Here is a 21,814-nt window from a genome sequence, read left to right on the forward strand (position 1 = left end):
TCTCTGATGTTAACACGCCCAAATGTGCAGAGCTCAAACAATGGTCCCGTGTCCTGCATGTGTTAACACAAAGGTCTCTGTATGCCAGCTGTGCAAATAAGCTGTCGCCAGTCAGTTACAGGGTGCTTCCTGCCGTACATCTTAATGAGCCGCACACGCATATTGATGACTACCCATCAGTGCCCCTGCAGGATGTGCAAATCTGTGTCTGCTGACAGGACCCCTGTGTGGGGGCTGAGCAAAAGTCTGTTCTGTTGTGCACAGTTTCCTGTAATTGCCCATGTGTAGTGTATGCATATGACACGCTGATGCTCGCTTCCCCTTTGTGTGTTCCTGCTGTTGACAGATGACAGAGCTGTATATGTCTGAATTTTGTGAAATAAACGGCTATACTGAACGATGAACATGTACAATTAACAAGTGAAATAAACGGCGTGCACTTGTGGCCAAAATGAGGAACTGGTGTTTCCTTCATCCAACACAAATTCTACATTGGTGATACACCATGATAACCAATGTTGGGATTTGTGATCACCATGATCACAAATTGTACACTATTAAAAAAATAGCTTTAATTTCTCAATGGTTGACTTTTTTTTGTTAGTCTGCAAGTACATTTGTTTCAACTCCATTACAGTAGCATACAGAAGCAAACAGTTGTGTCACTGTCAAAATACTTGTGGACCTGATTATTATTGTGGCTTGATGAATTGACTCCACGTTGTGTGGTCAACATTGTGTGCTCTACATTGTGTGCTCTTGTGGCTCTACACAGGATGTGTGACTTTCCTTCATACCTCAGTGTGTTACGTCAGGAAGTTCAACAATGTATAAAATCACTGCATAGGATGCTGTAAAATATTTATTTAGAAAGGAGTGGCATGTACACAGACTACAGGCTTCATTACAACCAGGCTCTAGCCTGAAAACAAACAAATGCTTTTACATCAGAAAGTGGAAAATTCAAACACACCTCGTTGAAGCTTAAATTTGTTTCCAGTCATTATCTGTACCACAATTAACCGATTAGACCCGTGATCTGATCAATATCTAGCCGATTCAATATGCTGAAATCATCACGTTAACAGTTTTTACACATAGATCAACGTGAGCTAGGTAACTGGCTAACAATGTAACAGCTCTACAATATTTGCAGGTGTGCTAATTAAAACTAATGCAGTTTGAAGAGACAATAGACATAATTTACCTCATATTTAAGATACATTAACTGCGGAACAAGACAAACCAGCAAATCAAGTTTTTGCTTTCAAACGGTATGTGCATTGCTTTGAGTGTGTAACATTTCGTAGTGTCAGTTTAGTGATCGAGACCGTACACCACATGAAGCACCCATGCTATGGTTCCACATATCTAGCCAAAAATCAAAGGAGCTGCAAATTCCATGTGAGAACAAATGCAGTGTAATCAAAGGCACAAATGGAAGTCATGGTGTGGGTTTTCAATATGGATCATTGAAAGGGTAGTGAGGATGTCCCGCATCCCTGGGAACCCGCTCTTCTCCAACCTGCAAGATCCAAAAAGAATTTCCTTCAACTTGGTGAGTTACATTGGCAGTTTTAGTTCTTTTTTGTGAAAACCAGGCAATAACAGCTTTAGAAATATCTTTGTCACATGTTGTATGACATGATCAGTGACACCTGTTTATTTTCTTGACTACAGCCCAATAATCTATTCATTTTCTGATGCTTGTCCGGGTCCAGTTTATGGTGGCAGCAAAATGAGCATCTTAGCACACACTTCCCTATCCTCAGCTAAGTCCTCAAACTCTTCATGGGGGATCCCAAAACATTCCCAAGCCAGCTACGTGATGTAATCGCTCCAGTGTGTCCTGGTTCTTCCCCATGTCTCCTCTCTGTAGAGCATGCCTGGACAACAAGTAGACACCCTCACCAAAATGCCCGAACCACCTCAGCAGGCTCCTTTTGATGTGAAGATGCAGCGTCGGCTTTACTCAGAGTTTCTCCTGGATAGTTGTGCTTCTCACCCTGTTCAGTGGAAGCTCAGACACCCGACACAGGAACCTCATTTCCGCCGCTTGTTCTTTTGGTCACTAACCAAAACTTGTGACCATACGTGAGGATAGAAGCCTGACCTTCTGCCTCAGCTCTTTCTTTAGCATGAATGTCAGAACCTCAGACTTAGCCCCAGTAACAGAACTGTGAATGCAGAGGCTCACTTACTTGGATCATAGGTACAATGTAGCGCCATCCTTTGTTAAGTGCTGTAATGCTCTGCATTTCCTGTGTTTCAAGCATGAAGTCAAACACCTGCCAACAAATAAAAGTAGATCAACACACTTCCAAATTTAATCTGCATGTGTGACTGTTCCACAAATTGCATGTGGTGTGAACAGGTTTTTATGGGTCTGGACCATAGACTATATACGTGTGTGTGTGTGTATATATATATATATATGTAAGTACAGAAAATAAGTTATGTGTAATAAAATGTAATGACAGAGGAAAAAAATGGAACACGCTTACTGACATTTAATTAATACTTTGCACAGAAGACTTTGTTGGTAATGAAGCTTCAAGACACCTCTGGTTTTTAATTTATCTTTGATGTCTTTTTAGTAGAATGCAATGGGCCCCAAACCTGGGGTCTAAAGTTGCACCCTAGGCTCTATAGTTATCCTAACCAGATCTGGCATTGTATGCAAGGGCTCTCTTCAAGATGGTGATCGTTCCCTTAATTGCAGACAACTGCACCTCATGTGCACTTGGATGACCGGGGATTGCCTCAAGGTATTTTTTCAGGTTCTTCTTCATCAGGCCTGTTGCTCCCACCACAACTGGGATGATATCGATGTCTTTCAATGACCATGTTGTTCGTAGGTCATTTTTCAGGTCTTGGTATTTCGAGATCTTTCCCCTTTCCGCTCGATTCAGGCCGTAGTCATTGGGGACTGTCACATCGATGATTTTGGCTGTTTTCTCTTGCTTGTTCCAGATGACAATATCAGGTTTGATTGCACCTCCTTCAATGTGTCTTCCTGCTGGGATCTCTTTGTCATAGAAGACTGTTACTTTTCCGTTGGATGAGACTGGTGCTGGCTCGTGCTCCCAGACATGTTCTTTGACTTCCATCTCCAGTTCCTTGCAGACCTTCCAGTGGAGATATTAACAGATCTTGTTGTGTCTGGATGTATAATGCCCATCTGCCATTAGGATCTGGCATGCTGAAGTTAGATGGTTTACACTCTCAACAGCTGTATGACAGAATCGGTATTTATCATTCTGTGAGATCCCTGCCATTTGTTAGAAGTCCCTGATCTTGTGCTCCAATCAAAATTCTTTCTCCATCAAAACCAAGTTTTCCATTTTTTAGCCACTGCATTGATCCAACTTTGTCGATGTATTCCTTTTCGAGTTGTTCTTGGAAACGTCCGGCTCTTTTGTGCTGTTTCCATCTTTCCACTCGATGTTTTCCTTCTCTTTTGCTGTATTGGTCTATGGTCTCTCTTGCAAGTTTTGTTGCAGGCATGAGACTGTTGCTTTTTCTCTCTTGTAGAAGTTCTCCGCCAAAGTTTTTTGCCAGTTTAGTGATTGAGGTCCGTTCGGTTAAGGCCTCGTGGTGTTGTGCGACCTTTTTTACGATTTCTTCTTCAGAGCTCTTTAAGTACTGTCCAATACTTATTATCGATGCTCTGTAGGCCTGGTTGATTTCAGTGAGACCCATACCGCCTTCTCTGCGAGGGAGATATATTCTGTCCATGCACTGATTTCTGTATGTGACTTTGTGGAGGGCGAGCATCTTCCTGGTTTTTGTGTCCAACTTATTAAGCTCACATTGTGGCCAGTCCACTATGCCAAACCCATAGGTCACCACTAGTATTGCAAACTGGTTTATGGCTGTGATCTTGTTTTTTGGTGTCAACTGTGTTTTGCAGATCTTTTTTAAGCGGTTTAGGTATTCTTGTGTTGTTTTTGTTCTCATTTTCTTGTGCTCAATTGTATTACTTTGTTCAATTCCCAAGTATTTGTATGTGGAGTCTGCAGCCAGATCTTCAATGTAGCTCCCTTCATCCAATTGTATGTTTTTTGTCTTTTTCTTTTTGTCATTGTGCATTTTGAGCATTTATCCAGTCCAAATTCCATACCAATGTCTTTTGAGAACTTATGGACAGTTTCCACGAGCTGACTGAGTCCCTTTTTTGTGTTGGCATAGAGTTTCAAATCGTCCATGAACAGCAGATGGTTCACAAGTTTTTTTTTTTTTGTTTTTTTTCCTGTTTCTGCTTAAGTTATATCCGATGTCATGCTCCTTCAGGGTTTTGCTGAGCGGGTCCATGATTAAGCAGAATAAGAGAGGTGAAAGGCTGTCTCCCTGAAATATCCCTCTCTGAACTCATATGTCTGGGACTGTTATTTGTCCCTCTGTGTGATTTGAGGGTGATGGTGGTGTTCCACTTGTTCATTTGTGCTCTCAGGAAAGATCTTATTTCCTCATTGATGTTGTAGAGTTCTAAACACCTCATGATCCAGGAGTGTGGTACACTGTCAAATGCCTTTTTGTAGTCAATCCAAGCCATGCTGAGGTTCCTCTGCCTTTTTTTGCAATCCTCCAGGATAACGTTGTCTGTCAGTAACTGGTCTTTAGCTCCTAATCTTTTGGAACATCCTTTCTGTTCATTTTCCAGGTAGCCACCAGTGCCAAGATGTTCATAAATGGCATCAGCTATGATTCCTGTCAGCCATTTGTACGTTGTTGTTAGGCAGCAGATGGGTCTGTACTTGTTGGGAAGCTGTGTTTCCTTGGTCTTTGGAATTAGGCTTGTGTTCCCTGTCGTTAGCCAGTCTGGTGTGTCCTCTTCTCCGTTCAATATTTTTGTGAAAGCCACAGCATAATGTTGGTGTAATGCTGTCAGTCTTTTCAGCCAAAAATTTGGGATTTTGTTGATGCCAGGTGCCTTGAAGTTACTGTATTCACTCATTTTCTTTCTGATGTTCTCTTCAGTGATTACAATTGCTGGCATTTGTTGTTTGTCTTTGTTTTTCTGTTTTATTTTTTCAATCCACTCAGCCTCTTGGTGTTGTTTTGGATCTTCAAAGAGTGGTCTCCAGAATTTTTCAATTTCCTTTCTCTCAGGTGGCTGTTGTACTTCTATTGTGTCGTTTGCCAGCTTTCTGTACACTAGTCTGGGATTTTTTGCAAATAGTTTATCTGTTTTGCTTGTATTTTCTTGTCTTTGTTCCTAATTTGTGCTGCAAAAGCTTTTACTAAGGCTTGATGTTCAGCCAGCCTTCCACCTAGCTGTTTGTCTTCAACATTGTATTTTCTTTTAATGCGATTTACTTTAAGAAGATTCTTTTTGTGGTTTTTGTTTCCCAAAAATGTGGCCATTTGGGAGATCTCTGCTCTTAGGCGGCTGATTTTTTGTTGTAATTTCTTTTTCCATCGTGGCATGGTATTCTTTTTCTTATTTGTGGTTCCGTATGGAGTAACTAGTAACATGCATTGCTCAGGTGTGAGTTTGCTCCATTCTTTCACACAAACAGTCATCAAATCTTGAAGGTTCTGTGGACCTCTTCTATGAACTCTGACCTTTAGTTCCTTCCATAGATTTTTTTTTTTTTTTTTTAAATTGGATTCAAGTCAGGTGATTGGCTGGGCCAGTCGAGCAGCTTTATTTTCATTCTATGAAACCAACTGACACTGGGTGGGTGCTCGAAAATATTATCATCTACAAAAGGGAGCCTTGCAAAGTTTGGGAACCACTGGCTTAAATTAATGAGCTGTATTAAAATCCATGTGTAAAAATAAGGCTGTAAACATGTTTATTTCTACTGAAAAGTTGGACATATTGAGAAATGTCAGGTTCTATAGCGATTGAATTGCTTTTGAAGCCAGCCTCAAGTGGCCATTTGAGGAACTGCATGTTTCCAAACATGGCGGGTGCTCCAACTGCACTGCTGAAATTTTGTTTTTTAATGTGGAAAAGCATCAGTACTCTTAAAGGTCAACTTATACTGCTTATTGACAACCAAAGTACTGTTTATCATTGCAGATGGACTTTAAGCAGCAGTTCTAAACTGAACTGTAGGTCACACAATCTCAAACAACCACCTTGTGATTTGGAAACTGAAGGTTTACTCCACCTGAATGTTCTCTCTGATACGGGACTCTGTTACGCTCTTTGGGATCGTTACTACTCCTCGTTGTGTCTGCCATCTGCAATAAAAGAAACATGGATTTTGAGGGAACAAAAATACCTTGTTATATTCAGAAGAAAAGGGACAGTTACAATACCATACCTGTGTTGTTACACAGTTATTACAGATACAATATTTAAATAAGTGAATTACTTTAAACAATACAGTTGGGCCAAAATTTTACCAATGGGTTTATTTTTTGCATCAAATTATCACAAAGTCCCTAAAGGTTCACAATTAAGATTTTTTCCTGAAATACATGTAACTTCTCAATACCTACTCTTCAGTCTTGTTTTTGCTGTGCTGACTTCCACATCACTGCAAGGCCACAGAAATTTTTTTTTAATGTGTACAATGACTTAATGTGAAATTTAAATAAGGTGGGGCATTAATGCATCCTGCCACAACCATGTTTGAAATAGCCACAAAAGGGTGGAACCTTTAGGGAGTACGTGTTAAATGCTATTGCAAGTTTTTTTTAAGTCACTCTACTTGAGCATAACCTGAAATGTGTCGCTCGTTAACTTTGCTACATTGTGAATTGTTTTTTATGTTAGTGTAATTTTGTTTTCTATCATTAGTAAGTGCTTTGTTTTGTTTTCTGGGGTCTTCTTTTGCAACTGTGAAAGTACAATCAATATATCTGCAAGCTTCAGATTTTTTTTTTTTTTTTTTTTTTACTGTTGTCATCGTCACTGCTTTCTGGACAAGTGGAATATGCCATGTCACATTTCTTTTGTAGCATCAAACCACACACACAATTATTATCATTCCTACACCGTTCACCTGATTTAGATGGAGATGACCTCAAAATATCACATTTTTCAGAATACACAAGTTGCAGGGTTTTTTTTTGTTTGTTTGTTTTTTTTATTAAATCATATTTTTACAAGGTTGGAAGGTCCTGTGAAAAAAAGGAAAAAGAAAAAGATAGATGACTCATTCTTTAATAATAAATATAGGGCATTCCCAGGAATTAAAACACTAAACAAAATAAGCTGCAATAATAAAATAACAGGTGCCAATAATAAAAGTGCACTACAAAAAAAAAAACAAAACCATACTATCCATCCATTTTCTTCCACTTTGCACCTGTTAAAAAGTCTGGAGTAAAAATCACACCTGTTTTCTCTATCATCAGCTCATTAGTTTAGGATTTTTGTGCATTGTTGTTGGTACTTCTTATTACTGGCATTTATTCTTTTTTACTCAAGTTTATTTTAAGTGCTCTGATTCATGTTAATGTCCTACATAAATAGTTACTATATTTATTATTATGAATAACAAGACTTTTTGGTATACGAGTATAAGTCACACCAGATTATAAATCACAGGGTCTTCAAACAAAACAAAACTAAAAACCTTGGGAAAATACTGTCATTTCCAAATTAAACAGCTAATTACATAAATAAATAAAATAAATAAATCTGACATTTTTCTGAGAATCCATTTGATTTTTCTAGCACTATTTGTCAGCAAACCATGTGCATGTGGCAATTTCTTTTTCCAAAATGGCATCACATAATAGTCAACATGTGTACCACATTTTTTAAGCCTATCTTACTTATTTTTGAAATTTAACAGTCCTTGCTGTACACACCACATGCAGAGAACTTCCTGCATAAATCCTCTGCTCACTTCTCCATGTTGCTGTTGGCCAGCAATCATTGTGCATCTGAAGGTTTCTTTTGTCCAAACTACATCAAGCAACATCCAATATGTTGTCCACCACACACCATTTGTCCATTTTGCTTATTTTTGGAATTATACGGTGAGCTGAATACCTTCCATGTGCTCATTTGTTTTTAGTTTCAATATGCTGTAACAGACATAAAAATAAAACCCCTGCCATCGTGGCTATCCCTCGTTGCCGAGGATGATGGTTTCCTAGTTGTTGGCATGGACTCTTAGGTGACTTAGGACTCCCAGTTGCATTACAAACCCCTGCATGTTGGAATGCCAAGTCATTTCTGAAATACACACTGTATAAGGTGCAACGAAAGCTGCCAGTGTTAATGTTAATGTAGTAATGCGTAGTACAGAACTGGAGTTTGAAGTCCTCCTGTGAGACTATGTTCGTGCTGTGCAGCGTTAACAGAGAAAAATCACCTTAGGACAATCTGAGCCACAGACTTGTTATATTTTGCTGCAAGAGCTGCGATCACAGGCTCCTCAAGCACCACAGGCTCCTTTGGATCTTTCCAGGCTCGATCAGGAGACCCTAGCGGGCTGTAGGCCGTCATCACCAGGCCCTGGTTCCGGCAGTGTGCCATCAGCTCCGTCTGGGCCAGGTAGGGGTGGCTCTCTACCTGCTCAGAAATACAATGAGACCAAGACTTTCTGTAGGTTTCACCACACCAAAGTGATGGGATTTCACAGGTGCGTTCATAGCCAGCCTTTTTGGTGAAGTAAGAACAAAGTCTGGGTGTGACAAGGGCATAATATCAGATGGGGTATCTAGCTGGGTGTCACCATATCGCTAACCCACACTCTGTACCTGAACAACAGCAGGTGCAATGATGGCGACAGACAGGATGTCATCTATCTGCCGTTTGTTGAAGTTAGACAAGCCGATGGCTCTGACAAGGCCCTTCCCCACCAGCTTCTCCATGGCAGCCCAGGTCAGCTTGTAGTCTATGTTGTCATAGAGCATGGTGCCGTCTTCCTTTTTAGGAAAAGCAACATCTCCTCGTCTAAGGGAGAGAAAGAGGATGCCACATTTAAAGAAAGCAGAACTTAAATTTGAGCTAAAATGGTTAGTGATGGAGAAATAATGCTTGGCTGATTTATCGACTGCACCTCAAATTGTAGCACAGGTGAACCTCGTTAGCTCACGCATGCATAAGTCACGTTTTTGGCTTTACTCGTGGTCAATTTGTGGACCCCGAAAAATTAACTACTATATAAAAGTCAATTTTGATTTGACCGTTTTTTGGGAGGAGCAGGCACGAGCATAAATTTGCACCAGTCACATGTGCAAGGGGGCAGCAGGGTACCTCAGGTGCAAGGAGCAGGTACATGTATGAATTCCAGTCCAATCTGAACCAGGGGGAAGGATCTAAAGAGGTAAGTCACATCCAAAACCTCCGAATTGACCAGAATCATCTGCACTAACGAAGCCCTCGTCACTGAAGTGCAGCAGCCGGAGGTGGAAGAAGAGGATCTCGAACCCACTCCAGATGAAAAAAATAGTCACCATCCAGGAAGGAATCACGCTTCAAATGGTTGAAACTATTGTAATACGGCAAAGTAGCTGATTTTTAAGGGGGTTTTGTTTTGGTCAGCCTCAATTTGCAGTTTCAGATAACACGTGGTCTGATTTTGTAGACTCCAACTTGCGCTAGTTAACGGATTCCACCTGTATAGACCCCATGCAGTCACATGAGCTTCTGTGCAACAGCAAAACAGATGCTAGAGTTACCATTAGCGCACAAATAGGCCTATCACCATCAGAACCTAAGACACAAGCACAAATCTGACACACAATTCATTTAACCCCTTAACGCCCATCGTCGCATATATGCTACAATCTCTGACTCAAATATGCAACTTACCAAATTGACCTGTATGCCTGTTGTCGCAAATTTGCAACATACCATCATTATTACTATAACATAAAGTCATTACCAGAATACCCAATATTACTATCTAGTTTTTGTGCAAAAGTGAAATTAATAATCTCAACATTATTTACCATCTACTTAAAGGCAAAAACACACACAAAACTTTTTTATATACAGCTATATAAATTTGGGCGTTAAGGGGTTAAACTAGAATGATGAAGCTTAGAAATGATATATTGCAAAATATTCCCTGGCTGTAGTGCAGGATCAGATAACATGCCTGAATAATTTAACACACTACCCCCCCCCACCACAAACAAACAACAACAACAAAAAAAGTCAAAGATTTGAAGGCAGGCGTTGGCTTTGCACATGGGTGGCATCTATCACTAATCTCCTCACATGGTCAGTCAGTTTCTGAGAACTGGCTCCACCTGATAGATTTGCCATAGTGTTTGTACTCCTTAATGATTTGGAAGTGTTCAGGTATCATCCACCACGACTTGTCTAAAGAAAACTGGCTTTAAATGTGATTATTTGCATGACAGTGAAGCGTACCGTTGCTTATGCAACCCATCAGTGGTTACGTTTACATGCCGTTAATATTCGGGATAAGGTCAATATTCCGGTTTCTGAATCATTAGTTACTCCTGTATACATGGTCATTGGTATCATTTGGAATATCCCCATCTAAACAGCGATGCACGTCTTCCACCGGTGCTTGATTCAGTCTGGCGTTCGTGCAAATCCTGCTTCGTGTAACTTTTCGGGCACCTTTTTGTAAATGTCGCTATCTTGGTACTTTCTACCATCAATAAAAGACATTATATTCATGTCTTTCACGATACTAATGAAGTACAGTGGTCCCTCGTTTATCGCGGGAGTTACGTTCTTAAAATAACCTGCAATAGGCGAAATCCGCGAAGTAGTCAGTTTTTTTACAATTATTATGTTTACATGGCCATGTACAACCGGGTTATTGCTAATATTCCGGTTATGAAAGGGTTATTGGCTGCATGTAAACGTAGTGAGTTTGGTTTATATATATTTTTTATTTACATTATATCAATTTCTAGAGATGTGTTTGTTTCAATATAATACAAAAAAAAAAATTATATAGGAGGAGCCTGAATTCTTTTTTCCCCCCTAGAAATGAAAATGATACAAAACCTGGAGGGGGGGGGGGGGGGGGGGGATAATTTTTATAGGTACTGAATATGCTGTGAGGTATCTTAGTATCAAGCAAAAAGTAAAAGATTCCATTAAGAAATAAAACACTGCCAACAAAAATTGACCACTGTTATGTTTGGTGCATGCACACTGAGCACTCCACAAGTCACTCATGTGGAACGCCGTGGGGAGCAGAGCACTTTAATGCAGACATGCGTGCTCCGCTTAACTGCACGGACGTGGCTGAATCTATGGATAACACTGCGGCAAATATCTGTAATTTGCCCAAAAAAGGTGGACAAAGCCCATTAAATGTCTCTCAGATGTGACAATCACAACAAGACAACATTTAACAGAACAACAGTGCCGGCAGCTGTAATCCTGAATGCACTGTGAGCACATTTTTGTCACGGCTTTATTCATGAAATTCTTTCATTATTACTGTACAACAATAAAAGTAGCTTGTGTGAAAAGTTATTTAATGGCTTGATTAAAACTTGCTTTGCACAAATGATAGTTGTGTTTGGGGGGGGATTTTCTTTCACCAAAACATCAAATCTAGATTTGCATCTCAGATGTACCTTCTGGCAAACTGTAGCTGAACTTTCAGGTCTTTTTAATAAAACCCTCCTCCGTACCACTTCATCATGAAGCTGTATAACTGGGGATACAAAATGCAAAACTTGCACTGTGCACAATTTCTCCAATTACAGCCACAGAAGCCTGTAACATCTTCTGGGTTGTCTTGGGTGTCTTGGTGGCTTTCCTCACTCTTCTTCTTGCAGTCAGTTTTTGAGAACTGTCTCCTCCACACAGATTTACCATAGAGTGTCATACAGTTTGTATTTCTTCATAACTGATGTTAATAAAGTCCAAGACATATTCAGTGACTTGGAAATGTTCATGTATCCATCCCCCGACTTATCTGAAGAAAACTGGCAATAAAACTGATTATTTACAGGGATTATACCAAAGCGTTCCATTACTTATGCAACCTATCATCCTGGCTTTTATATTTTTAATTAATTGATATCAAGTTGTAGAGAACTGCTTTCAGTTTGAGTTTAAGGAAGCTAATTTTGGAAATTTTTATTTTTTGTATTTGAAATGGCATAAAAAAAATTAAAATGTGTGAAATACCAAGTGTTCCTATACTGTTGGAGGGCACTTTAGCTGCCACTGCAAGTGGTCTCTGCAGACTGCACGGAGCTCAGGGCTGGAGTACCGCACTGCGACTGGTCGTACTTTCTTTTTGCTTTTCATAGGCACTTTTTTTTTGCCGGACTTTTGAGTGACAAACTGTACCAGTGTACTTTGATGTCAAAATGCGTGTAGGTTGGCATGTCTGTAAGTAGGAAGCTAAGAGCAACCATTACTGTTTCAGATCCAGCAGAGCACTCACTGGAAGGCATGAGGCCAGTGCATGAGGTAGAGGTCCAGATACTTCAGCTTTAGGTCCTTCAGGGTCATAAGAAGGGCTGGCTCCACATCCTCTGGATGATGCTGAGTATTCCACAGCTTTGATGTGACGAACACATCCTCTCGTCTCAATGCCTAGTGCATATCGACCACATGTCAATACAGGTACCAAGCACATGGAGAAACAGCGCATTCTTCTCAATCCACTTTCAGTGAGCTCATTTGTTTCACCTTGCCAGGGCCAAGTGCCTCCTCCAAGGATTCTCCAATCTCAGCTTCATTAGCATAGATGGTTGCACAGTCAATGTGGCGATAACCAGCTTTCAAGGCCCAAGTAACTGCTTGTTTAACCTGTAATAAAAGGAAAAACAACACCTGTAAAAACAGACCGTTACATGCTCCGACAGATTAGACCATCAGTGTGTAAAATGTGGTATTCTGTGTTTTCCAAGTGTGTGGCCATGAACCAGAACGACCTACTGCATGTTGGGCCAACTTGTCATCAAGTGGTCACCAACGCTGCTCCTGGAGAGCATTTTCACTGCATATTTTTCACTTTTCTTTGCTGTGCTCATGCATGATTTGTCAAAACTGGTGTGTAGTAAAGTAAAGAAGACAATATGCAGGAGAGGTAACCCCCACAAATAGGGTTGGTAATAATGTTTTAACTTTTGAGACTGTCGGTGTTGTACAAACGACACTGACTTTTATCACCATTTTTTTTTCCATTTTTACTCCATATACCTTGTTGGGGAAAAAAAAAAAGTATTGCACTTGCTTACTGAAATTTATTTGGCATTTTGTACAAAAGCCTTTGCTGGTAATGAAGCTGCAAGACACCTCCTATATGGAGAAACTAGTCACATGCTTTGCTCAGGTGTGATTTTGGTCCATTGTTCCACACAAAGTCTTCAAATCGTGAAGGTTCTGTGGACCTCTTCTATGACCTCTAATCTTTAGTTCTTTTTGTAGATTTTCTATTGGATTCAAGTCAGCTGATTGGCTGGACCATTCTAGCAGCTTTGTTTTCATTCTCTGAAACCAACTGAGAGTTTCCTTGGCTGTGTGTTTGGGATCACTGTCTTGCTGTAATGTCCACCCTCATCCTGGTGGATTTTTAAAATCAAGAATGTCAATGTACATTTTTCAATTCATCCTTCCTTCAACTATGTGAAGTTTTCCAGTGTCATCTGCAGAAAAACAGCCCCACATCATGAAGTTCCCACCTCCAGGGCCATTTGACCTCCAAACATGGTGTGTATTATGGCATCCAAAGAGTTACGTTTTGCTCCCATCTGACCAGACTACTCGTATACTCTCCCAGTATTTCACAGGCTTGTCTAAATGTTGTGCAGTAAACTTTAAGTGACCTTCACCATGCTTTCTCTTCAGGAATGGACTCGTGTGTGGTGAGCACACACCATGGAGGTTGGGTGCATTACTTTGAAACAATTGTACCTGCTAATTCCACATCTTTCTGAAGCGCACCACAAGTGGTCCTTGGCTCTTGGACAACTCTTCTGATAATTCTTTTCAATCCTCTGACAGAAATTTTGCAAGGAACACCTGGTCATGACTGGTTTATGGTGAAATCATGTTCTTTCCACTTCCAGATTATGGCCCCAGCAGTACTCGCTGGAACATTCAGAAGTTTAGAAATCCTTCTGTAACCAATGCTATCAATATGTTTTGCAACAATAAGGTTGCAAAGAGTTTGAGAGAGCTCCGTGCTTTTACTCATCATGAGATGTTTCTTGTGTGAGATGCCTTTTTAATCGGCCATCAGTTGGGACTGAACCAGATGATATTAATTTGCACTGACAAGGGGCAAGACTGCTTTGTAATTATTGATAGATTTCAGCTGGTGTCTTGGCTTTCTATGCTGTTTTACACCTCCTTTTCTTCAGGTGTTCAATACTTTTCCCTCTCTCATTTCACATTATAAAGACATAATTTATCGACATCTACTGTTTGATTTCTTTGTATGTGTGGATTACTTGGGCTGTTACTGACATCTGGTGAAAATTTCATGTCAACAGAACATTTAAAAACATTTACTGAGAAAAATGGCGACATGTTCGATACTTATTTTACCCGCTGTATATTGGAATTTTCACAACATTTTGCAACACAAGCTATAGGGGACAAAATGTGGCTGTGAGTCATGAATCTGACAATGCTCTGTGATAAGTAAACAGGAGTATGGATGGAATATGCATGTAAACACCCAGTGTAGGTTCTCAGTCATCCTGGTGAAAATCAGAAGCCTCCTGAAGATTAGTCAGAGCAACTTGGGCTTCCGACAAAGCCACTTGAATGAGTGACAAAATGTTTCCCAGTTATAGAAGTCATCCAGTTACCTCGACTAAACTTCAGTAAGCTCATATCAACACCACAATAGTCTTATTTAGAATAAGGTCAATAATCAGAATATTGCTGTCCGTGAAAACAAAGTTACAGTCTGTTCAACCCTTCTGCTTCATATACCTTCAGAAACACTCAATTTTAACATGCCATCATACAAGTGTGCATTCAGTGTTGCAAAGGTTGGACCCATAACGTAGTGCAGGGACATAACTTTGCCTTCAAACCCAGTCCAAGTATTTGTATATTTACAACCCTAATTCCAATGAAGTTGGGACATTGTGTAAAATGTAAATAAAAACAGAATACAATGATATGCAAATCCGCTTCAACCTATATTCAATTGAATACACCACAAAGACAAGATATTTAATGTTCAAACTGATAAACTTTATTGTTTTTGTGCAAATATGTGGTCATTTTGAAATGGATGCCTGCAACACGTTTCAAAAAAGCTAGGACAGTGGTACGTTTACCACTGTGTTACATCACCTTTCCTTCTAACAACACTCAATAAGCAATTGGGAACTGAGGACACTAACTGTTGAAGCTTTGTAGGTGGAATTCTTTCCCATTCTTGCTTGATGTAAGACTTCAGTTGTTCAACAGTCCAGGGTCTCTGTTGTCATATTGTGCTTCATAATGCGCCACACATTTTCACTGGGCGACAGGTCTGGACCGCAGGCAGGCCAGTCTAGTACCCGCACTCTTTTACTACAAAGTCTTGAGCGGCTTTTTACTACAAAGCCTTGAAAGAATTCCACCTACAAAGCTTCAACAATTAGTGTCCTCAGTTCCCAAATGCTTATTGAGTGTTGTTAGAAGGAAAGGTGATGTAACACAGTGGTATACATACCACTGTCCCAGTTTTTTTTTTTTTTTTTTTTTTAAACGTGTTGCAGGCATCCATTTCAAAATGAGAAAATATCTGCACAAAAACAATAAAGTTTATGTATGAACATTAAATATCTTGTCTTTGTGGTGTATTCAATTGAACATAGATTGAAGAGGATTTGCAAATCATTGTGTTCTGTTTTTATTTACATTTTACACAACATCTCAACTTCAATGGAATTGGGGTTGTAGTACCTGTGGATACAGACTGCCATCTTACTAATGCTTGAAGAATTAAATGAGTTAAAATGGTGAAAATCCTGGGTGTGGCCTGGAATCAAAGCCAAGATTCTGAGGAAGAAGCTGCAAAACGGAGTAGAGTCTCAACATACAAGATGGGACATGTCATTATGGCAAGGGGAAATAAAACCAAACATACCTTTCCCGGCTCACTTTTCCATGTTCCCAGTCCAATCAGGGGCATCTTCTGCCCCGTATTAAGGATTGCATAATCAATCATGTCTCCCAGAAAGACCTTAAACAATGACAAACAGGACATGATTCAGTCAAGAAAAATCAAGATGCTCATAGCATTTTATTTAAGCAGGGAAATTTTTTTTTTTCCCAGTTGCATACATCTGGAAGCTGCCCCGTACAATTAGTCTGATCTCTTGGACCCCAAGCAGCTCCACTAGACCACTTGATGATTCAGAGTATAGCTGAGCAATCACTTCTCTATGGGGGCGATTAAAGAGCTTCTGAAGTTATGTCACATTTGTGTTGCATGTTGGAATTGGTCAGGATGGCCTCCCTCGTTGGTGGGGACACTGTTCTGTTGCCATAGTGACTTGTGATTCAGATCAGTGTTCCATATTAAAACACAAGGACAACATGAAATTTTCTTGGAGCTAAAAGGAAACAAAGGGAAAAGAAAAGAGATCCTACTGGGAGAAAAAGGGGTTCAGGTTGATCTTCCACAGATAGGGTTGATTTTTCATTAGTCTTTTTTTGGTTCGGTAAGAGTTGGTGGTTAAAAATTTTCTTTTTGTTATCACCAAACTTTATTGCAAATACATTTTTTAAACAAAAGTGTTGCCCTGTTGCATCCACTTTGAAATACACCAAATCAAGATTCAGACCAGCTGCGATGACCCAAAGTCAACGGGAAAAGCAGAAAGAAATTTTCTTAAAACATAATGTTAGGAGAGTGAAGCAAACCAAATACAGACACCTATGACATCCATGTGAAACATGACCTGCCCCTCAAACCTTTCAGACATCATTTTCCGAAATCAGGACGCTTTAGGTAGATACATTTTCGTCAGGCTGTGATGATTAATCCAACTGAACCAAACAGGTAAGATTAAGACTTTAGATTTACTCCGTGTGTGAATGAGTTTAATATTTGAAACAGTCTGAACTGTTCACGAGGACTAGAGCTTTCAGTTGTTGAGCTAACGTATTTTGACCTAACTTACAAGAAATGTCTGTCGACAACCTACAACTTATAGTCCATGTACGCAGGATGTATGTGCTGGCACGCGTTGAAAATATGGTGCATGCCCAAAATTTTCACATACTTGCTGTATTACGACAATCAGTGTGCTTCAAACTTACACAAAATTTACCCATAACTTATTAGATGTACGCCAGCATATTTGTGGTATTTTTCATACATCGGCATGTCAAGGTGTGACTGGGGTGTTAGAAGCTGGTTACCTTTTACCTCTGGCATAACCAAACACTTGATCACTGAAGATCAGTTTTTCACGTCACTGTGCTGTTTTTTTTTTTTGGGGGGGGGGGGGGGGGGGGGGGGGTCAAGTTAGTAGGACTCATTAGTTCACGAAATCTCATCTGCGTGTTTGGAGTCTTTCGGGTGCACGTCTTCAATGTTGTTTATGTTGAGAACGTGCATCCACGCGACTGTAGATCTGCGCGTCCACGTACGTGTACGAGGTGCCTGGCCTTGCTTCCGCGGCGCAGGTAGGGGTTTCCGTGCAGCCCGTTCCTCAGCAGGCTCCTGCGGATGGTGGATGGGTGCACCAGGGTGCCGCTGGTCACCGCCAGCTCGGAGCTGATGTCGCCGCTGGTCATGGTCCGGTTCCGCAGGGACGTCAGCATGATGTGCCGCTCGTCGGCCCCGCTGAGTTTGCGCGGCCGCCCGCTGCGCCTGCGGTCCTCCACGTTGCCCGTTTCTTTGTGCTTCTGCAGCAGAGCCTGCACCGCACATCTGGAAACACCTGTCTTCCTGGAAATCTGGGTCTGTGACAGACCTTTCTCGTGCAGCGACACCACCTTCTGTCGCGTTTCCATGCTCAGTCGTGCCATCGTGCAATATGTAGGTTTTATTTATTCATTTATTTACATGAATTTGGCTTTGTTTTCTTCTTTGTTTTAATGGCGGATGTCTTACAAACACTTTTATGCTGCGTTGTCTTCTTCTGGCAATCCAGCGTTAAACGCATTACTGCCACCTACTGGGCTGGAATATTGGAATTAGACCTGACATATGGAGACTGTCAGTGAATATGTAATGTCATGCAAAGTTGTAAAACAGAATAAAAAAATAACATTAACAATATAGTTTGGTTGGAGCTGTCAAGTGCATATGTCATGCTGTCTTCACTCAGATTGGCGCTCATTGTGTCGCAAAGCTCAGCATTTGCATAAAACAGACTTCCCGTCTATTTTGGCCATGTTTAGCTGGTTAAAATGCCTACTCTGATTGAAAAAAAGATGGCAGCTGGTCACTTTGCAGCTAATGTGACCAAGGGATGATGGGGTCCCAACCATGCTGGACAGCACTGTAACCTCACTCTGCCGGACAAACTACGTAATGACACAATTTCCATCAGTTAAAAGTGTTTTTCTGCAATGTTTATTGTGTAAAATAAAAGTTTTAATATCACCAAAAAATAATGCTGATAACGATATGTTCATGAAAGACTCAAATCAGATATTATCAGTCATGCTCTAAAGTTAACCTGATCGTGACACATACAATTTTGTTCTTTAAAAACCTCATTTATAGCCAGGCGTCTTGTCTCCATGAGAACAACATTCAACCATTTCAACTGTATTGTGGCAGCAAACGGACTATGAAAAACAAAATGTTTAGATCCAAATCAGGAATTCAAGCAGGTACAAAGGGAGTGGCAACATGGCGGACAGAAGTTTCCTCCGGTTTAACCAGAGCTCCAAGTATCAGGAGATTCAAGAACCAACATGGATTTTAAACATCATCTTATTTCTTCTACCGACGCTCGGTATTGAGGACTGTTCTTAAAAGATATTATATGTCACACTTACCCGCTTGCGAAAGTCAAAAAAGAAGGGACGGAAGTGTTTTAGGAGCTGATATTTCAAGAACATCATGGTCCGTTATTTAAAAAGCACACCAACATGAGCAACCTTGTAACGACTGTCTGGCAGGTGAAAACGTTAACTTACCAACTGTGACTTTAACCAAAATGCTGTTCTCGTTATCCGGACAAGTGTGAAATGTTCTACTAGGAAAAATTCTTTTTCGTTTTTTAAATTTCAAGGCAATTAAAAAAAAAACCTTTGGGGATTACCGCCATCTGCTGGACTGGAGTGTGCCACACGCCGTTCTCAGGGTTTTTTAATTTATGTCAGTAAATTATATAACTTTGGACAGCACTGCACCATTGCATCACAATGAGAAGGTCTTGGGATCACTTCCCGCTTGGTCCTTTCTATGAGGAGTTTGTATGTTCTCCCACTGCAGGTTCAGTGAATTGATGAGTCAAAACTGATCGTAGGTGTGACTGAATTTGTCTGTCTGTACCTGTGATAGACCTAATCAGGGTGTACCCTGCCTCTTACCCCATGGTCATTGTGGGTTTCAGCTCCTCTGTGACCCTCAATTGCAGTAAGAGGGTATAGTGAATCTGTTAGTTTGCCCACCATTGTAAGACTTCAGTGCTGTGAAAAGTCTGCACTCTTAATTAGGTCTGGGGAGCATGTACTGGTGCTACATGTTTCCACATCTATGACCTGAAAACTGTTCACTAAACCATCACCACCTCTTGGAGGAAACAGTCGGCTGCATGAGAAATAAGCAAAATATGGTCACTGACGTTCTCTATCATGCACGTAGTAAGCCTCATTGAAGTCTCTCTAAGTAACCATTCATTTGACAGAAAGTTACTCCAGCGGTACCCAACGATCTTCCAGACTTCCTACTAAAGGCATCAAGTCATCACCTTAGGTCACTGTTTAGCTTCCAAATCTCAAAGCCATACAGGCAGCACTGGGACTCTAAAGATGTGGACCTTGGAGCTCCTGTAAATGCATTGGCATCACCAAACACCTATGTCCAGTGATTTTATGATTCCAAGAGCTCTTCCCAGGCATCTTTCGGTTACTAAAGCCAAGAACCCAGTGACATGAATGCCACTGCTGAGCTAAATGAGGCTCTGTACAAGTCCAACACTTTTACCACATACAGATACGCATCTGATGGCTAAGTCCAGAAAGTCATCAAAAGCCTAAATATTAGTCTTGTTCCAGGACAACTCCAAACCCAGGCACTATGACGCCTCACTCAGCTTCTCAAGTGCTCCAATCACAGTATCCACTGATTCCATAAACATCATAGCACTGTCTACACCAGTGGTGTCCAAAGACATTCCAGAAAGGGCCGAGAGGGTACAGGTTTTCTTTCCAGCCACTGACTCCAGCAGGTGATTTCACTGATGAACTCAAAGTGATGTTGTCACTGATTAACCTCACAACGTATATAACAAATAGGCCAACAGTAATTTGCAGTAAAGATGCAAAATCTGGTACCGTCCACAGCTACACATTCTATTCCTTAATTCCTGTTTTACTTTCCTATTCTGTGGAACATTTCATCTGAAATTTGCCCACATAAAGATATCAGACATAGTCTGATATCTAAATCAGTCTCCACTGCATAGCAACTTTGTAAAGTATTGTATCTTAAAAGCATTAGAGTTTTTGTTAGGATTAGAACAAAGGTCTGAGTTAGGGTTTAGTTTTGTAAAAAACATTAAAAAAACAAAAAATCAAAATTTGAACAATATTTCCAGTTTAGCCCCGGCTTTGTGCTCTTATGGAAGTATTGTGCAGTAGCACAATTCCAACATGTTCCAGGTCTCATTCAGGAATAGTTCAGATTGGCAAAATGTGCAGAACATAAACACTGAAAGCAATGCAATACCATGGCTTGAATGAGGAGCGTCATCTTTTTTTTGTCATTATTATACCAACAGCTATTGTTTTTCTTGTTGTTTTTTTGGGGGGGGGAGAGAGCAATAAGAAATATCCACAAGGCCGGTTACCTGGATCACACAAACCCATTGCTTTTTCACTTAAATTTGCAGACCTGGTCGACTTTCAAACTATGCAGATATTATTATATATTGTCATATATATATATATATATATATATATATATATATATATATATATATATATATATATATATATATATATATATATAAACAACTACCACAAAATATTCAAAAAATGTTCATGGTAGGTTCACTTAATTTTAAATACAGAAGGGTGTGCATGACTATGAAAAGTTTTTGTATTTCAGTTTGTCGGGTGAAACAGTGGAACAATTTGAAAGAGGAGCTAAAGGGACATCCAAGCATGATGCACTTTAAAAGGTTGTACAAAAATATGATATTCACAAGGTATATGGAAGAAGGTGTATAACGATAATAAGCTGTTTACTGTGTATTTATTTTTACTTATGTAAATATTAGTTTATTTGTCTGTTTTGGTTTATTGCATATTCTGTTGTTTTTTTGGTTTATTTTTTTCTCCTCCCACTTTTATTACATTATATTATTTGTTATTATTATTATTATATGTTATATGTTAGCACTGTTGCCTCACAGCAATAGAGTCATGGGTTTGATTCCCACCTGTGGCCTTTCTGTGTGGAGTCTGCATGTTCTCCCTGTGTTTGTGTGGGTTTCCTCCGGGTGCTCCGGCTTCCTCCAACATCCAAAGACAAGGAGGTTAGGTGAATTGGAAGCTTTATAATTGTCAAGGTCTCCCTTGCAAAAGAGATCTTTATCTCAGTGGGTCTAACCTGGTTAAATTAAGATTAAATATTTAGGAAACTGGATGTTTAGTTAAATCAGGTTAAGTTATGGAGAAGGGGTGGGGCTAATTTTATTACTTCAGCCCATTCAGTGCTGCAACGTGCAGGTACTTCCTTCACTGTGTTTTGTTGCTTTTTAATCTGTTTACATGTTTGAAATAAAGATTTCATTCGTTTGATGG

At 40.1% G+C, this 21,814-nt stretch overlaps 1 protein-coding gene across 4 annotated transcripts; it reads right to left on the minus strand.

Annotated features, from left to right (window-relative positions):
- Positions 1 to 847: 847 nt before the first annotated feature.
- On the minus strand, positions 848 to 19,033 carry akr1a1b (aldo-keto reductase family 1, member A1b (aldehyde reductase)). Of its 4 annotated transcripts, none has more exons than XM_034180337.1 (9): positions 18,980 to 19,033; positions 15,966 to 16,061; positions 12,560 to 12,679; positions 12,312 to 12,463; positions 8,674 to 8,869; positions 8,286 to 8,485; positions 6,123 to 6,195; positions 2,202 to 2,288; positions 848 to 1,525 (listed from the first exon to the last, which is right to left on the minus strand). In XM_034180337.1, the coding sequence occupies exons 2-9, from the start codon at positions 16,044 to 16,046 to the stop codon at positions 1,460 to 1,462; spliced, it is 975 nt and encodes a 324-aa protein (XP_034036228.1). In that variant the 5' UTR covers positions 16,047 to 16,061; positions 18,980 to 19,033; the 3' UTR covers positions 848 to 1,459. The 4 variants fall into 4 exon arrangements, with proteins under 4 accessions (XP_034036228.1, XP_034036226.1, XP_034036224.1 ...); XM_034180335.1 differs by lacking the exon at positions 18,980 to 19,033 and adding an exon at positions 18,839 to 18,945; XM_034180333.1 differs by lacking the exon at positions 18,980 to 19,033 and adding an exon at positions 17,477 to 17,978.
- Between the last annotated feature and the right edge of the window lie 2,781 nt (positions 19,034 to 21,814).

Source organism: Thalassophryne amazonica, chromosome 10, assembly GCF_902500255.1.
Source record: "Thalassophryne amazonica chromosome 10, fThaAma1.1, whole genome shotgun sequence".
Classification (NCBI taxonomy): domain Eukaryota; kingdom Metazoa; phylum Chordata; class Actinopteri; order Batrachoidiformes; family Batrachoididae; genus Thalassophryne; species Thalassophryne amazonica.